Source organism: Chelonia mydas, chromosome 8, assembly GCF_015237465.2.
Source record: "Chelonia mydas isolate rCheMyd1 chromosome 8, rCheMyd1.pri.v2, whole genome shotgun sequence".
In the NCBI taxonomy this organism is placed as follows: domain Eukaryota; kingdom Metazoa; phylum Chordata; order Testudines; family Cheloniidae; genus Chelonia; species Chelonia mydas.
Window position 1 is genome coordinate 52,635,091 of NC_057854.1, and position 23,535 is coordinate 52,658,625.

At 48.6% G+C, this 23,535-nt stretch overlaps 1 protein-coding gene across 7 annotated transcripts in view; it reads left to right on the forward strand.

Moving 5' to 3' along the window:
• Positions 1 to 23,535, forward strand: part of CACNA1E (calcium voltage-gated channel subunit alpha1 E) — a 218,879-nt gene that overhangs the window by 108,304 nt on the left and 87,040 nt on the right. For all 7 annotated transcript variants that reach the window (XM_043520850.1, XM_043520852.1, XM_043520851.1 and 4 more), the window contains exons 8-12: positions 15,591 to 15,706; positions 20,102 to 20,155; positions 20,589 to 20,678; positions 21,065 to 21,274; positions 23,127 to 23,239. In XM_043520850.1, the coding sequence (XP_043376785.1) occupies positions 15,591 to 15,706; positions 20,102 to 20,155; positions 20,589 to 20,678; positions 21,065 to 21,274; positions 23,127 to 23,239 (583 nt within the window). The remainder of the gene's footprint in view (positions 1 to 15,590; positions 15,707 to 20,101; positions 20,156 to 20,588; positions 20,679 to 21,064; positions 21,275 to 23,126; positions 23,240 to 23,535) is intronic.

Below are 23,535 nucleotides of genomic sequence, written 5' to 3' on the forward strand. Positions count from 1 at the left end.
CCCATCCATTTGGGTCCTGCACTGATAGTGCCAGCACTGCTTTCTTTAATACCTAAATATAAGTTATCTCCCTGCCAAGCCAGACCCTGGAGAGGTCCTTTTTCCTATGGTCCAAGAGTTGCTTTGGTTAAATCCTAGGTGTGTGAAAAGGTGCCAAACTAATCAGCTTGTCCTTAAGAACAAAATAGATTAGAATAGGGAGAATAAAGGAAATATGAACCATGCTTTGATTGAATAACTTCCAGGATCCATAGAGTTTCCTGGCCCAAAAGTGTGTGTTGTCCATGATCCTTCCTGCTATTCCCACTCCTGCAGAAAAACTCCTTGTCTTCCCATGCCAAGCAGGTCTCCCAGTCTCCCCATGTGGTTTGCAGTACAGTTCCCCGTTACTTCTATTCCCCAAAGTACAACACGTGGCCCTGCCACTGCCTACGTTACTTCTGACCATCCACCCATTGACCGTGTCCTTTCCTTTACCCACAATCTCAGACTTCCAGCTCAGTACTGTCAGGAGCAATAATTTGAGTTTATAGAGGTGTGATGGGCAATGGAGTTCTGCCTGAAAGAAGAGGGAGACAGCATTTGCAGCTCTGAAGTGGTTCAGCTGGGAAGTAGGAGCCAAGAACAGCACAAAAAGTTAACCACTAGGGCCAGAAAAGTCCCATCCAACTGCCTTGCACCAAATGAGAGAGTGATTTAAATCCCCTTCTAATTGCCTGCAGTCATTCTGGTGATGTTAAATCTCATTTTCTCCATTTTTAAGTCTTTTCCGAAACACCGCCCCCCCCCCCCCCCACACACTACTAAGCCTTTGAAAGAAACGACTAACGTTATAATTAAAGGATCAATTTGGCAACATTTCTTTGTCTTAAGATCTTCTTTCTTTCAGGTTGGGTTACTCTAGTGTTCTCAGTCTCCGGAGAGCATTCTTCAGTTTCTTCAAGAAGCTTCTGAGCCATCACTGAAATCTTTTCACTTCGCCTAATTTAAAAAAAAAATTTCCAGCCAATTTTGGAGGCATAACAAACGATGAATAAGATTAAGTTTTAGCGATTAATAATAAAGCTGTTAAAGGAGCGAGTGCACATTTTTGACAGAGGCTGGGGTTTTGGCTGGCTGCGTGCAAAACCCGGGGCTGGCGGTGTTCCAGCTGGATTGGGAGGGTGAAAAAGAAATGCTTGCGAGATAATAGTTTACCGGGAAAGTGGGTGGGTGGTTTGTGGCGAGGGAGAATTGTCTCTAGAAGATGGAAAGGTTATGTGGGGAGAGATCATGAGAGATGTTAAGAGGCAGAAAAACACAACCAAGGAATACCTTTTTGGACTTCACTGCAACTAGCACTGTGTTTTCTTCTCCTTTAAAGAGTATAATTTCTGGAGAAGCAGCTTTGATGAAGCCGACAAGGATGTATGTGTGTGTGTGTGTTTGGGGAGGGGTGATGGTGAGTAGAGGGGAGGGAAAATAAACCTTGAAAATTCCAGTTGCCATGACAACTTAATGAGTTGTGAAAGTGGCCTCTTTGAACTACTTTTGAATAGGAAAGGCAGGGGGAAGGGGGTAGAGAAACACTTGCATCTGAAGAGATCTTCCCATTTGTCTCTGAACATCCATAATAAATAGCCACTCTCCAGGTTATTTCAACTGACATCGCAAGGTGCATCTTGGATTTACAGAAACAAGAAGCTGATCTGCTCGATAATATCCTGAATAGTGAGCAAAACGCACCCAGATAATTCTGTTCTGTTCTAGCAAGGTTCTTGTACCATCACCATCATATCTGAATCCCTTCCCATAATTCAAGCAAAGGAGCCTTTGAGATGGTCATCTATATTCAGTAGACAGGTGGGCATCCATATTCAATAAGCTGCTGAATGCTTTGCACTTCTGTAGCACCTTTCATCTGAAGGTTTCTGAGCCCGTTACAAACAAGGAGGGTCACAATAGCTTTGCGAGGTTGGGATGTGTTATCCCCACTTTACAGGAAATAATATTCTTCTTACAACTGAGTGGAAAAATCCACATCAAATAATTGAGTTGATAGTTCCCCCCTTTTATTTCTGTTCATGAATTATTCACCAACGGATCTTGTCTTTCAAACATGTTCATTACTGAGAATTCCTTGTGAATCTCTTTGGCAAATAATCCTTGCTCTGCTGATTGTTTGTGAAAAGCTTGTTGGAAATGTTCACAATTTGTGTTGTGGGGGTTAGTTACATAAAATCCTGCGGCACTGGCCTGATGTTGAGACTTACAAGTGGTTTTGGGTGTCTCAGCCAGGGCTGGATTAAACTTTTGTGGGCCCGGTGCCAAACATATTTGTGGGCCCCCATAGTACCCAGGCTTAAAATCAGGCCCAAACCCACCTCAAACCCAAATCGGCATTTTTCAGTGGAAAAAAAGTTGGGGTTGGACAATTTCTCCCAGCCCCCACGTTAACTTACCTCCCTGAATGCTTCGTAGCCCTGGGGGAAAATAAAGTCTGTACTGTTTGGAAGATGCTGGCTCTATGTCTCTGCAAACATGTGTTGTCACAGGCTCCTGCAGGGGAACGCTCCAAACCCACCTGGGCCTATGTCATTAACACAATTGCAGCCCCCTGGCTGGGTGGTTCCACCTGGGTCACCCAAGGAGTGCGCTGGAGAGAGACCACAATGGGCACTGCTTGCACCACAGCGGTGGCCCCAGCCAACCCAGGTTCGTAAGACACCAGGCAACAGCGATTCAGACCATGCAGGTGGAAGGAGCAGAGGGACTGGTCATTCTGGCTCGGAGCAGGGTGGATATTTCATTGTGAATCGGGCGTAGGGCGAGACAAAGATATTTGAGTAGAGATGGGCCGGCCAGTTCTGGAGAGTGTGTGTCTGGCCCCTGTTCGAGGGAATGAGACCTGCTCTGTATGTGTGACTGACTGAATTAATGAATCCCCGCGTTAGGGTCACAGATCAGCCACACTGGTGTCATTGCTCCTTCTCCTCGCATGCTTATTTTCTGTGATTTAGAAGCACACTTGGGCACTCGCATCTCTTGGGAGGCAGTGCAATCTAGGCCTGGTCTACATTGGGCGGAGGGAATGGGGGGGATCGATCTACGTTATGCAGCTTCAGCGACGTGAATAACGTAGCTGCAGTCAACGTACTTAGATCTACTTACTGCGGTGTCTTCGCTATGGTAGGTCGACTGCTGACGCTTCCCCGTCGACTCCGCCTGCGCCTCTCCCTCCAGTGGAGTACCGGAGTTGACGGGAGAGCGCTTGGTGGTCGATTTATCGTGTCTTCACTAGACATGCCCCTAGGCATAGCAGAAGGGAGAAACTCAGAGTCAGGACTCCTGGGTTCTCTCACCATCTCTAGGAGGGGAGGGGAGTCTAGTGGATTAGAGCATGGGGGGGAGGGCTGGGAGCCAGGATTCCTGGTTTCTATCCCCAGCTCTGTGAGGGAAGCGGGGTCTAGTGGTTACAGCGGGGGGCGGGGGGCTGGGAGTCCTCACCATTGCCAGCTGAACATCTCTTCCCCAAGTCTGCTCAGCTCCCCATCCCACTGCTCAGAAACCCCATTGCCCCATCCCCTGCTTCTCAGGGTGATGGATCTGCAAAGCAAGGGACTACATCTCCTTTCAGCCCCTCTCCACTGCACATCCACCTTCCTCTGCCCCGGTAAGAGGAACAGTCCTGAGCCAGGGAGTGGCTGGGCTCTGTCAGAGGGTGGGAGCCCCAGGAAGCTTGGGTAGAGTCGCATGTGGAGCAGGCTGCACCTGCCAGATGTCACAGCTGGTGCTGCTCTGCGTGGGGTTTGTAGGGGAGCAGAAGGGGCTTGGCAGGGAGCCAGAGCAAGGGGGCCCAAGGAGAGCCACTAATGGAGCTTGGCTGGGAAACCTGCAAGTGCTTATTTGCAGGACAAGAGACTGGACTGGGCAGGGCACCCCCAGGCACTAGGCCTTGTGGCTGTCTGCTGCCTGCTGGTGATGGGGGCAGAGAGGAGCCCTCACGGCTGAGAGGAGCGAGCAGTGGGCGGGAGGAGAGCCAGGGGGTGGAGAGGAGCCGGGGGGCAGGGCTAGGGGGTGGAGGGAAGCCCTGGGTCAGCTGGCCAAGAGGAGTGTGCGAGTGAGGGCCAGAGGGTGGAGAGGAGCTGGTGGCTCAGGGAGCAACACAGATTCGAGTGGGCTGGGCTGGGGCCCCTTTTGAGTGTGGGCCCGGCACTAGGACACCACTGGCGCCATTATAAACTCGGTACTGGTATTAGCATTTGAGCATCCAACTTGAGACTGCTTAAGTGGCCTGATTTTAAGAGATTGGGTGTTCAGTATTTCAGAAAATCAGACCCCTTTAAGGTGACTCAAGATGAGTACCCAAAATTGAGGCACTAAGATTACTGGTCACTGTTTAAAATGTAGACCATTGTGAGTGTTCTGTGACAAGGTGACCTATAACCAAAATAGCATGGATTGTGAATTTGACGCTCAAATATACAATTCAAAATTCACTTTAGCTGACTAATGAAGTATTCAATTTGAGCACTTGAATGTTCCCAGGAAGTGAACATGAATGGGTGGTGAATGCAGTTGAATCAAAATTTGCTTTCGTAATTGCATGAATATTCGCGGGCAATTTTCCCCACTAGTTTTCAGCTTTAATACTTATACTGTGCTTTTCAACTGATGCTCTCTAAGCACCTGAAAAAGTTGGTTCCAATTGTTCTCAGTTTGAAGATGAGGGAAATTGAAGCACAAGGAGATCATATGATTTTTCCCAAGGCTCTGGAAGACACTGGAAGAGCTGAGAATAGAACCCACAGCTTCTGAAGTCAGTGGTGCTACATCAGCTTATACTGGTGAGGATCTGTAAAGACACCATGGTCTTTGATGGCAGCAAGATGCACACGATGTTCCCTGCTCTGTATCTCCTTCACATCAAACTTAAATAGCACCATTTGCTAGTGTCCCCCGTGTTTGAGTGAAATCAGCTCCTGGGGGAAGGACAGCTATCTTAAGCTAAACCCAGGCAAGATAGAGGAATATTGGTGGGAAGAGGGAGACATTTACAAGACCTTGCCAACACCATATCATTACCCATGGGGTTTGACTCCCCATCATATACCATACATAGCATAGGAGTTTTCTTAGACTCCTCACGGATATTAGGTACCCAAATTGCAGCAACTGTTGAAACTGCCACCTTCTACCTGCAGTTGGCAAGAAGATTATGACCTATCTTGACAGGTCCAGACATGGTAAGCCATGTATTTGTGACCTACAGACTAGATTATTGGAACACACTGTACCTGGAAATGAAAGTAGACATTTGAAAAGCTCCAGCGGGTGCAACGTCTGTGGCGGTTTGCCTAATGACCTGGGTAAGACAACATGAGCACATCACTCCGGTGCTTCTGTCACTGGTCTGGCTCCCTATCAAATACCAGGTTGTTAAAATTCCTGAACTTGACCTTCAGAGTGGTCAATGGGCTGGACCTGAGAGATCTCAAACAGCATCTCCACTATGCTGAAACCCTCCCATGACAGCAGCACTCCTCAGGGACAGTGCAACTCCCTATACCAAGAGGGGGATCAACAGAGACAGTCTCTTTGTTGGCTAACCTTCAGCAATGGAACTTCCTCTAATAAGAGCTGAGTGGCCTTCATTTCATTGCCTTTGTAGCCCACACTAGAATGGAGTGGTTCTTTGTCCCCCTCTAGTGGTTGCTCTGCAAAAGTAGAGTTTTGCTACAGCTGTCAATTAATGGAGTTAATCCTTTAGCTCAAGTGGGAGAGGCCCATGGTTTTACCACTGAAGTTTTGGTTTAAACCTATAGTCAACCCCAGCTTGGTCAGTTATGCATTCAGGACGAAATTTAAGACCCATCTCTTTGCCATAGCTTTCACACAATAATAACCCGAGTTTGGGGTTCAGATGCCACAGTGATAACTGAAGTATAAATACCTAACTAGACAAATATACTGGAAAGAATAGTGTAGCAGAAAAGCACTTGCCATCTTTCTGTAAGAGCTCACCTGACATCGAGGGACACAGATGGAACCTGGGAGCAGGACTTAGACTGCAAAAATGCCAGTCCACTTTTACCATGGCAGATGTGAACCCTCCGTAACGTTATCTGGAAACTAGATTCCAAAGATCTGACTTGAGGACTCCCTGTGCACATCTCAGCTTTAGCTTCCAAACCACTTTATGGAAGGGGTGAAATGGAGTCCAAAGAGCTGGCTTGGCTGGGATTCAGAGAGGTTTTACTTGTTTTGTGAGTGGTGCATTTGGTGCTGCTGAAAGGTGTTGGATCAGTGGCCTTGGATATGGAGGCTCTTTGTTCACAGCATGGATAGTGTTACCATGATTGATCTTAAAGTGTGCACCAAGCCTGAATGGAAGGGAAGCACCTGTAGGATGCCAGAGGATTTCAATCTCCATGCAACCCTTGGTTTCTTCGGTGCATCTGCCAAAAAGGGAGCCAATTGTCATGGTGAGATTTTTTTTTTTAAATATGAAGACACGTATGCTCCTCACGCACAGACCTGGGGACCCTGATTTAGCTAAAGAATCCCTCTCTCTCCTATACAGCATGTGTGCTTGTAGGGAAGGGGAAACACTCCCCACTGCTGACGGTCAGGGTGTCTAGTGACGTCTGGATCCTGGTAGCAGATAGTACCTAACAGATTCTCAGACCAGATGAAAGGAATGCCAAGGTTGTACTGGAGAGCAGCAAGGAACCAGGAGAATTCACAGTGAAGGGAAGAATTGTACCATCTGTGCTCCGAATGCCCAGATAAACTGGGCACACTGTTATGATGGTGCCCGCCTGTGTAGGGCAGATGGCACGCTTCTCTCCAGTCCCTGCTTAACAGAGTTCCTGTGCTACCTGTCACAACCCTCACTGTTTCTCTCAGTCACTAGTGAATGGCATCAGTTTTACAGAACACAATCCTGAGGTGCTGAGGGGTCGCCCTCAGCCCCGGCGCATAAGTGGACGTCATTCTGCTGACATCAGTGGGCTTTCACCTCCTTAAGCCAGTGCTGAGTTTGACCTGCTGTGCTTCACCTGCCAGAGAGGGAGCGTTATGGGATGTCACCAACACTAGGAACAGGGGCTCTGCTCATGCGCGGCAGTTTGGCCTGCAGGCTGTAGTGTGCTGAGGGGTGTGCGTGCTACCCAGCCATTGTTTTAAGAATGGGGCAGCCGGGACAGCCCAGTGCTCTCAGTGGGCTCAGAGTTTGGATCCCCAACACTTCTTAGGCTTGCAGGATCTGGGTACCTGCAGAGGCAAAGAGATTAGGTCTTGAGAGAAGGGAGTAGCTCACACAAGTGTTGTGTCAGAGGGAGCCATGCCCTGCCTTCCTTGGCTGGGTTTGTCCAGTCAGAGGTATTTGAAGGGGAAAATGGAATATCATAGAGAACTCCCCCTCCACCTCCTCCATCTGAGGCTTGGTCTACACTACAGATGTACGTCGGTATAACTACGTCACTCAGGGGGGTGGAAAATCCGCGCTCCTGAGTGGTGCCACCCTAACCCCCAGCATAGACAACGCTATGTCAACGAGAGGGCTTCTCCCATCCACACAGCTACCAGCCCTTGGGGAGGAGGAGTACCTGCGCCGATGGGAGATGCTCTCCCGTTGGTGTAGGAAGCGTCTTCACTAAACCCTACAGTGGCACAGCTGCATCGGTGAAGCTGCACCACAGCCGCGCTGTATGTGTAGACAAGCCCTTGATATGCCAAGGGTGGGATTCCCTTGCCCAAAGCCTTTCAATGGGAGTTGGGCACCTCACACCTCTAGGCTCCTTTGAAAAGCCCTCCCTCCATCTGGTTTAGAATGTCTCTAAATGGCTGTCAATCAGCCTTGCCTGCCCGGTTCTTATTCAGCTACATTATCTTTACCCAGTGCTGTAAATTGGTTCTGAGCAATCCTTGATCTGTCAATTTTGCCCACCCACTTTCAGATGTCACCAGCCTCCGCTGCTGCCCTGCTTGGTACTGTGTCTCTTTGAAATGAATTAATTCGTTACATTGAGTTTAACTTATTTTTCCCCCTCCTCCTAATGAACAAAAGCAATTAGCCCCGTATTCAAGCTTCATAATCTGCCAAATTTTATCTTTGAAAATACAGTAGCAGTGGACTAGGCCCAATCCCTGGACATGCTGAACACCTACCACACCCAGGAAACCCTCTCTCAGCATCAGCCCCCAAATTAGGTCTTCCCAAACAGGGGTTTGATTGCAATGGAAAGAGACCATCAGTGTAAACCCCACCCCGTTAATGAGGATTAAGGAGGGTGCGCTGGAGTGTCCTGCCTCATGCGCTGAGAGGATGTGAGTTCACTGTGCCTAATAAAGCTGCAGAAAGGGGGATTGGGAAGGGGAAGTTTCCATTGGCTTCCCTGGGGATTCAGTCCTTGAAAATGGCTGTTTTCATTCCCAAACCGCCTCTCTGGCTGGGTTGCTTCTTGGATGCATTTCCTAGATTCTAAAGCCAGAGGAGAACACTGTGAAGGTCTAGGTCTGGCCGCCATAGGACTTCCCTGTATTGACTCCTGTTTGAACTAGAACTTACCTATTGGAAAAAACATCCCATCTTGATTTAAAGATTTCCAGTGATGGAGAATCTGCCACAGCCCTTGGTAAGTTGTTCCCATGGCTAATTACCTTCAGTGTTAAAAATTTGCACCTTAGTCCTAGTCTGAATTTGTCTACCTTCAACTTCCAGCCACTGGCTCTTTCTACACCTTTCTCTGCTAAGCTGAAGAGCCCCCGATTACCCAGTGTCTGTTTCCCAGGTAGGTACTTGGAGACCGTGGTCAAGTCACCCCTTAACTTTCTCCTTTTTAAGCTAAACAGACTGAGCCTCTTGAGACGCTCACTTCCATCCCTTTCACCATTGTTGCGCAGTTACGACAGCTTCTCGCTAAGCAAGCGTCTCCTTCAGATAAAGGAGGCAAGGCCACCCGCACAGCCAAAGTGAGAGCTGCCAAACATTTCATAAGATGGCAGGGACAGGCAAGAGGGAAGAGAGATGGGGCCGGATTCTCAGCTGGGGTAAACCAGCATTGCTCTATTGCCTGTGGCTGTGCTGAAGTGCACCAGCAGAGAATCTCACCCAAGATGTGTCTCCTGTATCTTCCGTGCAGTGGAGGGCCCACTGTTGGCACACAGTGAATGAAAATCAGAAATAGACCTCCTAGCCAGCGCATCCACCTAGTGGGGACCAGGACCTTGCAGAAACTGATACTCCTTCCCGCTCACCTGAGCTTTTCATCTGGAGGAGAGTGGGTCTTAAAACACCAGCTGCCTGCAGCAGCAGCAGGGCAGCCAGTCGTGCTCACTTTCACAAGATAGTTGGAGCTCTGCTGGCTTTTGCCCTGCATGTTGGGCTTGCTGGCTGTTACGTGGCCCATGAAGTGGTATCAGGAACATAATGATGTTGTGACAAAGCAATGAGCTCAAGCAGCAGAACAAACTGGGAGGCGTGGTAGCCCAACATTTGACCCAAATTAGCTTAAGCCCCGTCTGCACTAAAAAGTTAGCTCAACCCAGATACGTTGTTCAGGGGTATGAAGCGAAGCCGACCTAACCCCCAGTGTAGACAGAGCTGTCGCCTGTGTGGGAGGTGGGTGGAGAACCTCTCCCGTCAGCGTTGGTAGTGGCTACATGGAAGCAGCTGTAGCATGTCAAATGTAGACAACCACTTAGTTTGTTGGGCATCTCCCTGTTTTGTGGCACCCAGAACCTGCTGGTGAGCAGAGATCAGGAGGTAATGAATGATCCAGAATAGACACTTTTGCACAGATATTTTTTACTGCCCTCTGCAATCCTGTACACACACCTTGTTCCCAAATATTAAGCCAAGAGCTGTGAGCCTATTTGCTGATTGGCTGTTAAAGACTCTTTCTTATCCCCTCTCCCATTCCTTTTCTCCTCTCCTTCCCTCTTTCTCCCATTTTCAGTCTCCTTTTCTCTCAGTGCTCTCCTCCCTCCTCCTCCTCTAGTGTAGGAGTAGAGAAGGTCTCATTTTAGTCTGACGTCCGCAGATGGAGGGGGAGAGCTGTTTGATGCTGAACACCAAACCGGCAGGAAACTTAACCTTCCTGGGGTGGAATTAAAAATGCTCGGATTGTCTGGGGCTCTTAACCAAAGGATTCTGGGAACAGTCAGAAAAATTTTTTCACAAAAAAATGTCCACACAGTGCTAAGTGTGTAATGGTTCTGCCTGGGTAATAAACTCAAACTCCCTCTAAAGCAGACATACAATTCTTTAGATTCCTTGGAATGTTTTGGGGAGGGAGATGGCTGCTGGGATCTCAGAAGCGTGAGACACTTGTCTTGTAAAAGAACACAGCCATTTGTTCTTCATAATCATGCCTCTTTCATGCTGTAATTAGAATGCTGCGGGGCCAGAAGGGGGGTGCAGTATATGAAGTGAAGTTCTTTGTGCCTTATTCTTCATGCATCATCGGCTTTTGTACCTGCTCAAGTATTGTGACTGACACTTACCTGAGCCATGTGCTCAGTGTGTGTGTGTATGTGAGTGTGTGTATACATACCACACACCAGCATGTGTGTGCCTATGTATGACTGGGCACAATGTGCAGAATTCATACATTTCACACTTGTGCATACATTTCCTTCAGTGGAGTGACAGCAGAGATTAATTTGGCCCACTGTGGGTATGGGAGTGGGAGTCTATGTAGGTGTATGGTTGTATGTGTAGGTTCATATCCTGAAAGTATTATGTCTATGCAAGTGGCAACACAGAGTGTGTGTGTGTGCATGTGTCATCGTATGCTTATGACTAAACATACATGTGTGGGTGTGTAAAGCAAATGCATCACTTTGTACAGTGTGTGTAGTCATGTGAGCCTCCATGCATATGGTTCCTGTTTTGACGTGCGTGCCATGCCTGCAAGCAGTATGTGTATGAGCCTGTGTATTTCAGTTCCATAGGTGTGTTACTTGGTGTATTCTCCCATGTTTCTGTTTCTGCATCGACCTTTTGCTCCATACATACATAAGTGCATGTAGTCCTGCGTGTTTGTTCATATTGGTATGCGGTCATTCTGTATAGCAGCATACAGAAGGGTGCATGTTTGCTCATGGATATGGTCACTGATGTGTGTACACAAGTTTGTAAACCAGAATTGTCAGCATATGATCATGCATTTTGAGTGACTGTAAGTATAGGTATATGGTTCTATTTGCGTATTAGCATATGCATATCTATATATAGTTATGGGAATGTATGTATGCAAGTTTGCACTGGTGCATGGTGTGTATATGTGTTTGTGTGTTTTCCTGCCTGTGTGTATATATGTTGTTTGCATGTACATCTTTGATCATGTGTGTGATTGCAGAAGATTGTATTTATGGATTTCTTTCTTTCATGTGTTTCCATACATTTGGGTAGGCTCTATGTGTGTGTTGCTGTCTGAGTAATCTGGGGCGTGAGTGTGAAGCCTCAGGTGTGTGCATGTTTTCTTTTGCGAATGATTGGCATGGTGTATATATGTGCTAGTATGGTCACAGATTTGTCTGCATATGTGTGCTTTTCTTTGTGTATGTCCAGCATGTGGGAGTGCAAAACATACAGATGGGTGAGCCTCTGTGTTCCAGTGTATGAGCATTAATGCTCATGTGTGCAGCCTTGTAGAGCTGTCTGCGTGTATGTAAGTATGTCTTTGCATCTTGCAGGCTTGCCCATCCCGGAGGGGTGCATTTCTGACTGGGTTACTATGACAACAGCGAGAGACCCTGAATCCATACACAAAAGCTTTGTTTGTACTGAATCAGAGAAGCGTGCATTGCTGATCACTAAAGCAAAGCAGCTTCTCCTGAGTGAGGGGTCTCCCTACAAACCTTTAAGAAGTTCTCCCTCACGTTGATTAATCCTTTGACCCTCAGTTCAGGTGCAGAAGGGATGGGGATGGGTGGAAATGGAGGAGCAGCTCCTGCATCAGGCATGGCTGCCATGGAGCTGGGAGTTAACCCACGCGGTAGTTGGGTCTCCAGCCACAAATGCCTCCAGTTCTAGTGCCATCAAGGGCTTAACCAGTCAGGAGTAAGTTAGAGTTGATGCAGAAACTCCATTTTCTCTAGCTGTCCCGTGCTGTGCCTAGGAATTGCAGTAGGTAAGATTCTCAGAGGGTGGTGAGCCAGTAGCATGCAAGTACAATGGTGGTGGGTTAAGGAAGGAATCTCAGCCTTTACTCTGAGTTTCCTGATGTTTACAGGTGTATGCTGGAGTGCAAAGGGAATCCAGTCATAGATTTAAGCTTCTGTGGTTTCCTTTTATGATCGTAACTATAGGAGACACCAGACCAGACCCAGTAGTCCAGTGTCCTCTCTCTGGACATAGCCAAACCTGGACCTTTCAGAGAAAGGTCTAACCCGTCCACGCCCCCCCCCCCCCCAACACACACACAATTCCCAAGGTCAGAATTTTCAAAGGAGCTCAGCACCCACAAACTGGGCCAGGTTTTCAAAACAGCTCAGCATGTCGGGTGCTGAACTCTGGAAAACCTGGCCCAATTGTGCAGGTGCCTAACTGGGAGTTGAGCTCTGTTTGAAAATCTAGCCCCAGTCATGCAACCTTATCCCACAGAGGGGAAATCTCCTCCTGTCTCTTGAGTGAGGAACAGCTTGGACTATGAAGCAGGAGGGCTGATCATTAGCGGTGCCCCAGAGAGAACCCTTACTTGTGTGTCAGATCTTCCTTTGAAACTTACTAATCTGTTTGTTTCTTCTTAAAGATAGTAAAGTATTAAAATAGGGAAGGCTACTCCTCTGTTTCCTTTCCTCATCTGCCCCTGTCTGATTGGTGTGCGGGGGCTCCTGCTGACAGACCTGATCAGATTTAGCTGAGCTTTGAGCATTATGATCATTGCACCAAATGACCCAGTGTGCTCTGTGCTGTACGAGTAAACCTGAGGAAAAGAAATGACTTCCCATGCAGCTGAATCACTGTAGGGTTTGCCCAGATGTATAGCTGTGTATTTTTGGCTTAGAAAATGTCCCCAATGCCCTGTGCTAGTGCACACGTGATGAACGGCCTTCCCTCAAACAAGGAATGGGTGACTAAATAAGAAGGAGAAATAAGACAACAGAGGTAGGATGGTCCAGTGGTTAAGGCCCCGGACTGGGACTCAGGAGAGCTGGGTTCCCAGCTCTGCTACAGCCTTCCTGGCCTGGGTCACCTTGGACGAGCCCTGTTGGGGAGGGGGGGGGGGCAGTCTCAGTGTTTGAGAGCTGTCTGGGAGCAGAAGGGGCATGCAGATAGCCTCAAAGGATAAATCCCCAAACCCTTGGGCCCTTGATTCAGAGCAAACCCATGAACTGTCAGTGAATCGAGTGGCATGCTGAGGGGCCCTCTGCCCATCCCCCTCAGAGTCGTTCTCCCCCCTGACCCTCCCGCTGTCCTGGCAGAAGGGGCCCTGAAGCCAGGCACTGAGGAGGCTGCAAACTTAAAATATCTGCCCGATCTGTTTTCCATGACTGAGAGATGGAGTGTCTCTTTGGCCGGGTGGGATCGCAGCGCTCAGTCAGTGCCATGCAGCAAGCATGGAAAAATGTGTTCACCTGGGTCACATTGGTCATTTTTGATTCTCCTCCTCATTCCCGTGCTGGGCTGTCAGCTCTGCGGCGGTGGGGAGAGAGAGGCGAGTCTAGAGGCCAGCTCGCCTTCGCCTTGTGGCTGGAGAAGGCTGGAGTTACTGGGAGTTCCCATCCTCTCACGTCTGCACCCCAGCCTTCCCCAGCTTGCACAGATCCATGGAGCACATGGCAGGGCTGCAGTGGAATAAATTTTGTCTTAATGCATTCTGCCCCCCCCAACCTCCCAGCAACACTGCAGTGTGTGTAAAGAGGAGCTGTGCCTACTACAAGCCAGCACGTAGTGACTGAGTTGCATTTTAAGCATCTCTCTGGGAGATGGGCCGAGAGACTATCAGTTCATGCAGCAGGAACGCTCTCACCTGGCTTCCTGAATCAAGCACTGCAGGGTCTGGCTCTACCTGCCCCAGTCTGCCCACCCCCTGGGGTTGCCCAGGGTTGGCTCTTCACCCACTGCGCATGCCCCTTCTCAGGTCCCATCTGCTATTTCTTTCCTCCCATCCAAGTGGAGGGACGCCAAGGAGTCTGCAGAGCATCTGCATGTCCCGCCCACTCGTGCCTCCCACACCTTTGAAAGGGGTCTGAGGGTGGTGGGGGGGGGGGAGGGGGCAGACCTTGGTGAGCACTGGGAGGAGGGAGAGTTGAGTTAGTATCTGGGCCATAACCTGCCCCTCTGGACCATGCATTGGTGCTGGGCAGGACTGCCCCTGGTCTGGGATGCTGGAGAACATGGGGATATCATTGCACATTCATCAGCTTCACTCCTTTCTCCCCCACCCCTCCTTACTTTTCCTACCTGTTCACCACACTCCTTGCACCACACTGTAGATTTGCTCCATCAGTACTATGGTCCCACTCATTGATCCCCTTCATCCCAGTTATACTGATGCTTTGGCTCAGTAGATCTGTTCATCTCACCCATCTGCTCCAGCCACCCTTCCTCCGTGTGCCTCAGTCTGAGGGCAGTGTTTCCATCTGCCTCAGCCATCCCTCTGCCTTCTCTGTGCCCTAGCCAGCCAGCTGTGTGACCACCCCTCCACCATGCTGGCTCTCCTCCCATTCCTCCCAGGTATCCTTCTGTCCATCCCTCGAAGCCTGCCACCCCACATTGTGCCCTGAGAGCTGTCCCCTGTCCCCTGTCCCAACCATGCTGCCCCGGGCCCACCCTTCTACCCCAAGTGTTCCAGCCCTGCCACTGACCCTGCTGTGCTGTCCTGCACGCATGCGCATGCACGCACACACGCGCCATGGTCCCAGCCATGCCACCCTGCAAACCCCCGCCCCCACCCCCAATGGTCCCAGCCATACCACCCTGCACGCACACCCACACACGCATACACATACATACACATACACATCCCAGTGGTCCCAACCATACTGCCCTGCATGCGCGCTCGCGCACACACACACCATGGTCCCAGCCGCGCCACCCTGCACTCTCTCTCTGTCTCTCTCTCTCTTTCTCACACACACACACCATGTTCCTAGCTGTGCCACCCTACACACACACACACACACACACACACACACACACACCATGGTCCCAGCTGTGCCACCCCGCACTCACTCACTCACACACACACCATGGTCCCAGCTGTGCCAGCCTGCACACAGCCCCCCCAATGGTCCCAGCCATACCATCCTGCACGCACCCACACACCCCCACACACCCCAATGGTCCCAGCTATACCACCTTGTGTGCGCGTGCACAAACACACACACACACACACACATCAATGGTCCCAACCATAACACCCTGCATGTGCACTCCCCCCCCCAACATGATCCCCGCCATATCATCCTGTGCACGCGCACACCCCCCTCCCATGGTCCTGGTCATGCCTCCGTGCACACACACACCCCCTTGCCCTAGCCATGCTGCCCTGCTCTCTCTCTCTCTCTCTCTCTCTCTCGCGCACACACACCTCTCCTTTATCCCAGCCGTGCCACGATCCCTCAATAAAACCAACGTTGCCCTTCTGTGTCTACAGGGAATTTGCCAAAGAGCGAGAGCGGGTGGAGAACCGCAGAGCCTTCATGAAGCTGCGGCGCCAGCAGCAGATTGAACGGGAATTGAATGGCTATCGGGCCTGGATAGACAAAGCAGGTAAGGCTGGTGGCAGGCCTAGGGTGAGTGTTTCAATGTGACTGACAGGGTGACCCCACTGGCTCGGGGGAGGGGAGCTGCTGCGCTCGCTCTGTAGTTCAGCAGATGCCTGCGAAGTCGGAGGCTGCCATCACTGATTAATGAATTAGCTCCGTATTGTACAGCTTGTGGGTCCATGCGGTTCTCTGCCTCTCCCCCACACCCAGACTGGCTCTGCCGCACGCTTCCCCCACAAAATATTTCACCGGGGCGGAAAGGGTTCTGCTGAGTCACATGTGACTGAATTGCATGTTGGAGGCCAAAGGGCATGAAAGGTGCCACGGTTGGGCTGAATTCTGCCTTCGGTTACAAGTGCGCAAGTCCACTGCCATCCGAGGAGGTGACGGGGGTCGAAGTGAGGGCAGGATTTGGCTTGGGTGTGTATTTCTTGGTACACTGTGATACTGAATGTGCACAACAAGGCAGGTCTATATCCCAGGCGGAGTGGGTGGGACAACGTGTTTTGTAGCCTGTGAGCATTGGCGCTAACTTTAGTGGCCATTAACATATCTGCCCAATGACACAGCTAAAAGATTTTCGCTCTTCTCCCGTAAGGATGCCCTGAGGAAATCAGAAATTCATACTTATCCTTCAGTACCAAGTAGTTTGGCCGCAATTCTAGTGCTCCATACAACCTCCACCCACCAGTCCCGCAGGGAGCTCCCCGCAGGGAGATCCCTGTTCCTGCACAGAGCTCACTGTGGCACGGAAGCCAGAGTGCTGATGCTGCTGTATGACCACCATTGCGGTCATGCACAGCAAACGGACAGGAATCTGACCGATTGCTGTCAGTATGCTAGCATTCCCCATCCTCAGGAACGAGCTGATCCTAGGAGCTGCTGAGCACAGGAGGAGCTCAGCGCTAATGTTTCCATGGGGCAGCCGTTTGTCCAGGTGTCATTAGTGACCGAGCTAACACATCTCCACGTGCACAACCCTCCCGGCCTCAGATCATGAACTCAGGGCTCTCAGGAAAACAGCCTCAGCAGGTGTGATGACCCAGCATAGCACTTAGGAGCTGTGTTGGAAACGTAGATGTACAAACCAGATTATCAAGCCCACATTCCGGGGAGTTTATTTTTAATATTAAGAAAAGGAGTACTAGCGGCACCTTAGAGACTAACCAATTTATTTGAGCATAAGCTTTTGTGAGCTACAGCTCACTTCATCGGATGCATACTATACAGAAGATGTTTATATACATACAAACCATGAAAAAATGGGTGTTTACCACTACAGAAGGTTTTCTCTCCCCCTACCCCACTCTCCTGCTGGTAATAGCTTATCTAAAGTGATCACTCTCCTTACAGTGTGTATTTGTGTATCACTCTCCTTACAATGTGGATTTGTGCTGGAAATGGCCCACCTTGATTATCATACACATTGTAAGGAGAGTGATCACTTTAGATAAGCTATTACCAGCAGGAGAGTGGGGTAGGGGGAGAGAAAACCTTCTGTAGTGGTAAACACCCATTTTTTCATGGTTTGTATGTATATAAACATCTTCTGTATTTTCCACAGTATGCATCCGATGAAGTGAGCTGTAGCTCACGAAAGCTTATGCTCAAATAAATTGGTTAGTCTCTAAGGTGCCACTAGTACTCCTTTTCTCTTTGCAAATACAGACTAACACGGCTGCTACTCTGAAACCTATTTTTAATATTGTGCATGCAAAGAAGGGCCAATGATAGGTTAGCATCTATATGGGAACAGAGTTAAGGCAGTTTGGTAACTTAGCTGTGAACATTCATATGTTCGCAGATTTGGGTTTCTAGTTTAACCCTGAATATCCTTGGTTTCTAATGTTTGTTTTTTTGCGATTTTCTTTTAACTGTCACATGACTGAAAGGTCGTATACAAGTCATACCACCGGCATGCGCTTCACTTCACTCTAACAAAGATTTGTGTGTGTACGTAGGAGTTATCTATAGGTGCCAATTCCATATTTTAAATATTGAAACTCTGTGTGGTCAGACTTCCTGCCACACTGAGAGGCCTGAGTGGGCTTTGAATTTTCTGAAGTTATCTACCATGGTGGGGCCATAAGTTAGAGTAGGTGAGGGTCAGTTAGTCACTTTCCAGCCAGTTCCACCTCTGCAGGGTTTTCTGACTGGATGCATGGTCCCTTTGTGAGCAACTCCGTCCCCAGCTCCCAACCTATGACTGAATCTAAGAAAACGAAGGTTTTTTCTGCACAGCTAAAGATTTCCAAATAGGCATGATATAGACTTTGGATATCACACGTGTTTTCTAACTTGTCACCAGTGTGTCACTTATGTCCTCGTTTTGTCACTGAAGAATTTAGCCAAAGGATTCTGTTTAGGGCATGGTGCGTAGGAAGGGGTTTTAAATAGGATTGGGGGAGTGGATTCAGATAAAATAAGAAAACACTTGCACCTTCATTCAAAACTCATACCAACAATGTGTTGAGATTCACAGAAGTTTTGTTAACTTCAAGATTTGCCTGAGCCACAAAGTTCAGCTGTAAATCTAGTTCCAGACTTCTCCAGTTTTGGGGGAGTTTGGATCTAGGGTTTTGGTTCATGCCTATGTGCTTCCTGGTTCTGGCTGGGGACAGAAAAATAAGCCCCCAAATACAACACAAAGTGTTGTTTCTATTGTATTTCTGCTCTGAGTGGAAGCAGGGCATACTGGGAATCCTGCAAGGGAGAGTGGGGATTTCCAGGCATGTTTTGGAGACCCAAGAATTTTGGATAAAAAAATCAGTTCTCATCAAACTGAATCTGAAATTTTTCAGAATTTTCGGTGAATTGAAAAGGTCCCGTTTTGGGTCTGTTCTAGAGTAGGGATTTTAATCTGCATCTCCCACAACCCAGGGAGTGCCCTAATCAGTGGGCGAAAGGTTATAATGGAGGGGTGGTAGCATGACCACCTCCTCCTCCTATGGCCATTTTGTGACTAACCAAAATGATTTGTGTCAAAATTTGTGAATAGTTTAAGGTCAACTGAAACTGCATTTTTCATCGAATAAATGAATAAACGTTTGTCTAAAAACATAGCCCGGCTCTACTTATTAAACATCTTTGTTGGCCTTTAAGAGAGCTTACCTCTTGGAGGAGGCAGCAGGACAGTGGATTGGAAGTCATTTTTCTTTCCGATTGGCTGACATAGTGTTGTGTAGCTGACTCTTTCCACTGCTGTCAAATCATATCTGCTCATTCACAAGGTGCAGGAAGCCATGGTGGAGCTCCCAGTCTCCACTGCACATTAGTACGGTTCTAATCAACGCGAATGGCAATGCAGCAGCATCTCCTGACTAATCATGTGTTATCTCATGTTGCTGTCATGTGGTGGAACTGTTCCACTTCACTACATGGCTTTCTCCTGTAATGGATGCTGCCTTTCACCTTCGAAACAAATTCAAAATGCTCTTGACAAACTGGAGAAAGGGTCTGAAATAAACAGGATGAAATTCAAACAGGACAAATGAAAAATACTCAGTTTAGGAAAGAATAATCAGTTGCACAAATACAAAATGGGAAATGGCTGCCTAGGAAGGAGTACTGAGGGCTATGGTGGATCACAAACTAAATATGAGTTAGCAGTGTAACACGGTTGCAAAAAAAGCGAATATCATTCTGGTTTGTATTAGCAGGAGTGTGGTAAACAAGACACAGGAAGTAATTCTTCCGCTCTACTCAGCACTAATAAGGCCTCAGCTGTAGTATTGTATCCAGTTCTGGGCACCACATTTCAGGCAAGATGTGGACAAATTGGAGAAAGCCCAGAGGAGAGCAACAAATAAATGATTAAAGGTCTAGAAAACATGACCTATGAGGGAAGCTTGAAAAAATTTGGTTTGTTTAGTCTGGAGAAGGGAAGACTGAGGGGGGACATGGTAACAGTCTTCAAGTACATAGAAAGTTGTTATAAAGAGATGGTTAAAAATAGTTCTACTTATCCACGGAGGCCAGGACAAGAAGCAATGGGCTTAAATTGCAGCAAGAGAGATTTATGTTGGACATTAGGGAAAACTTCCTAACTGTTATGGTGGTTAAGCACTGGAATAAATTGCCTAGGCAGGCTGTGGAATCTCCATCATTGGAGGTTTTTAAGAACAGGTCAGACAAACACCTGTCAGGGATGGTCTAGATAATACTGAGTCCTGCCTCAGTGCAGGGGACTGGGCTAGATGACCTGTCAAGGTCCCTTCCACTCCTACACTTCTCTGATTCTGACGGGTTCTCTGTCTCTTTCTTCCTCACTGCCCTTCCTCCTCTCTCTGGCTGGGAGCGCCAGACATGAGGTCTGTGGGAGCTCTGAGCTTTCTTTCTTTCATTCCCTGGCATATCAGACACTTGGAGACAATTTACTAAACCATTTGTTTTTCTGCAGAAGAAGTAATGCTGGCTGAAGAGAATAAAAATGCTGGGACCTCAGCCTTGGAAGGTAAGGAAAACAATAAGCTAGCTCATGTAGCTGCATTCCCTTTTCTGCCTCCAGCCGCAACCTCCAGTTTAGCTCACTAGAGCAATGGGAACCAGATACGTGTTTGTCGGGGGTGCTGGGACCCAAACTACTGTTTCTGCTGGTTAACCGGAGGCTATCATGTTAGAGCGGTGGGGCTCAACAGCAGCCTCTCCTGGTTAGGGAGGGTGCAACACGCCAGAGAGCATGGAGCCAATCTGCAGCCTCTCTCGGTACAGAGCGCCGGACTTGCTTGAGTGCTGGGAACTGGATGGCAGCCCCATTCAGTTACTGAGACCCCTGTTACCGGGTTAGCTGGGTACCAAGGAACAGCCTGGGTAGGAGACAGTCGAACAGTCTGTGCTCAGCATTTAGATGCAGTGGTAACTAGAGCTCCCCTCTTCTTCATTTCCAGTGCTCAGGAGAGCAACCATCAAAAGGAACCGGACAGAAGCCGTGAATCGTGACTCAAGTGACGAACATTGCGTCGATATCTCCTCCGTGGGTGAGTGGAGACTTGTTCGCCAGCCAGTGTGAAAGACTCTGACTTGGAGCCCAGTGCTAAGGCAGTCCAGAGTCTCCTCCCTACAAGTCCTCTAATGATGTGGAGCATCTTCTAAAATCCTGTGGGGAGCAAAGCCAAAGTGGACATGGGCGAAGACCTTATGTTTCTGTCCGTTGTTAGCACAGGGAATGGATATTCCCTGTTTCTGCTGCATTACAGAGCTTGTATAGGAGCTGGCAGGTTAAGCCCATCCTGCCATAGTGGAGCCCTTGAGTGAGGAAATAATTCCTCCCATCCCCTGGTCAGAAGGGAGTTTGACCTGGTCAGGTCCTCTGCTGAGCAAAACCACTGTGTTCCATTGTTCTCTCCTGGCCTCTCTCTCTCAGGTACCCCTCTCGCTCGTGGCAGCATCAGGAGCGCTAAAGTGGATGGTGCCTCCTATTTCCGGCACAAGGAGCGGCTTCTGCGCATCTCCGTTCGCCATATGGTGAAATCCCAAGTGTTTTATTGGACCGTCTTGAGCGTGGTGGCTCTCAACACTGCCTGTGTGGCCATTGTCCATCACAACCAGCCTCCGTGGCTCACCCACCTCCTCTGTGAGTTCCAGGTCCCCCTCTTTGTCTGGGTGTGTTACAGCGACACAGGCTGTACAGAACACCAGTCCCCCTGACCCCGGGTCAGCCATCTGTGCAAGCAAGGCATGTGGGTGCTTGGAGCCCCAGGACTATCAGTATATGGCATGGTTTGCTGCCTTTCCAGGAGGACTGGAGGGGGCAGCAACTCACAGCCTGTTACAGGAAGATCTTTAGCTGTTGGCTGATTCTCTTGTCACCCCAGTGTCAATCAGGAGTGAACTCCATTGAGATCAATGGAGTCAAACTGGCACGAACCTGGCGGGAGATCAGAATCATGCTTGCCATCCAGAATATTGTACACAGCCCATTTCTACTGATGCCCGAGGTCTTGCTCATTATCACTGAAATCCTTTTCAGTTCTGCTTCCCTCCCAGCAGATAAACAAGAATGAGTTTGACTGGACCCATGTCATTCAGATCCAATACAGATTTCAAGGGAAGTGACTCTGTTTTGTATCAGTGTGAAGTGGGGACATAACAGTAAGTTTACCCTGCTATAGTAATGTAATGAACAAAGACTAATTAACACCCTCTGAGACAGGTCGGAGTGGAATCCTTTGTCCCAGCACAGAAATGCAGCCGTCCTTGAGTTGTTTAACAGAGAACTATGGCTCAACACAAGAGATCTGGGCACAAATGAGAAGTGTATTGCAGCCAACTGAATCCAACGAGGATTGTGGGGAGACAGAATATAATTCCCAATTAGAGTTTGTCCAGGGCACCAGAGTTAAAAAAATTGCCACATATCTGACGGCCATGAACTGACAGCCATGAATAATCAGAACCTCAGTTTTACATTTCATCCTACAGACAGCAACATAGTGCTCCTGGGGCATTGGTTCAGTACTCACAGGGTAGGAATAGTGATACCTACTGAATGTATACGACTCCTGCTACACCTTGAAAGACTCCCATTCAAATACGGATTCAGCTCAAGTCTCTGAAGCTGTCTGCTGAGATGTCAGCACAAGACGGCATAGTATGGCAGCTGGTTCTAATGAGAGCTACCTTTTGGACAATATAGAAAACTGACTTGGCCACTCATGTTCCTGAAAGATCCTGTGACACTTTTCACAAGCGTACAGCTGATAAGTGCATGTCTTGGCCAGATTCCAGCTGTGGAGTAATTCCATCAGGGCTACGAAAGTTCCCCTGCAGTTTAATTTAGAGAAGTTCTTCTTTTCTGCCCCTAAAACTGTTGTGTAGTGTTTGTTGTGTGCTGTTAAACCACAGCTGTGTTCTACTGCAGAAGTGAGTGCACTTAAGTGAGTAAACCCATTCTTCTGTGACACTCTCCCTGATAACATACGCCCTTTGAAAACTTAGTTTGGGGGTGCAGTTATCTATGATTCATGAAGGCAAGCAGCTTGATCCACACAACCTTCCTAGATCTCCAGAGAGAAGCAACCAATTCCACATTCCTTCCCTACAGAGTCAGTGAAAAGGACTTTGATCCCCCTGTCTGGTTGTCCTATCTCCTAGAATGTGCTGAGTTTGATTAGTGAGGTCTGTTTGGGGACTCTGCTTGTCTTTGCACAAGGTCACATAAACTCTGGTATCAGCATAACACATTGGTAAAGTCTGTCATGTCCCCCTCTAGTGGCTGGGCCACTAGAGCTTAATAACCTACAGCTGCAACCAGCTAATGGAGTTATTCCTTTAGATCAAGTGGTAGAGGTTTGTCCTGGAGTGCTGAAGGTTTGTCTGCTGACACCCCATGCAGGGGTCACTGTATCAGCTCTTTACACTGTATTCTAAGCACAGATAAGGAGAAGCAGATGTGTAGCTAATGCACCTGAATTTCCCCGTTTCAGACTATGCAGAGTTCCTGTTCCTTGGGCTCTTCCTCCTGGAGATGTCCTTAAAGATGTATGGAATGGGGCCGCGCCTTTACTTTCATTCCTCTTTCAACTGCTTTGACTGTGGGGTAAGCAGCACATGAAACTAGGGCAAATGCTGTAGGACAGCAGAACAGTCTGCAGGTCTTGGGGCGGGGCGTTTACAACATAACTTAAAGAGGGAAGGGGAATGGGACAGTCCTTCCAGAGGGCTGTGGGGAGGGGGTGTGCCTTGTAGAAGGGATAGGAAGGCAAGCAACATAGTCTGTTATAGCAGTACTGAGATCCAAACTACTAGCTTCTGATTACATAGGGCTGGGCATCAAAGGGAGTTGCACACCTGAGGGGGACTTCCTGTGATTACTGTGGTCCTTGACACTTTAGG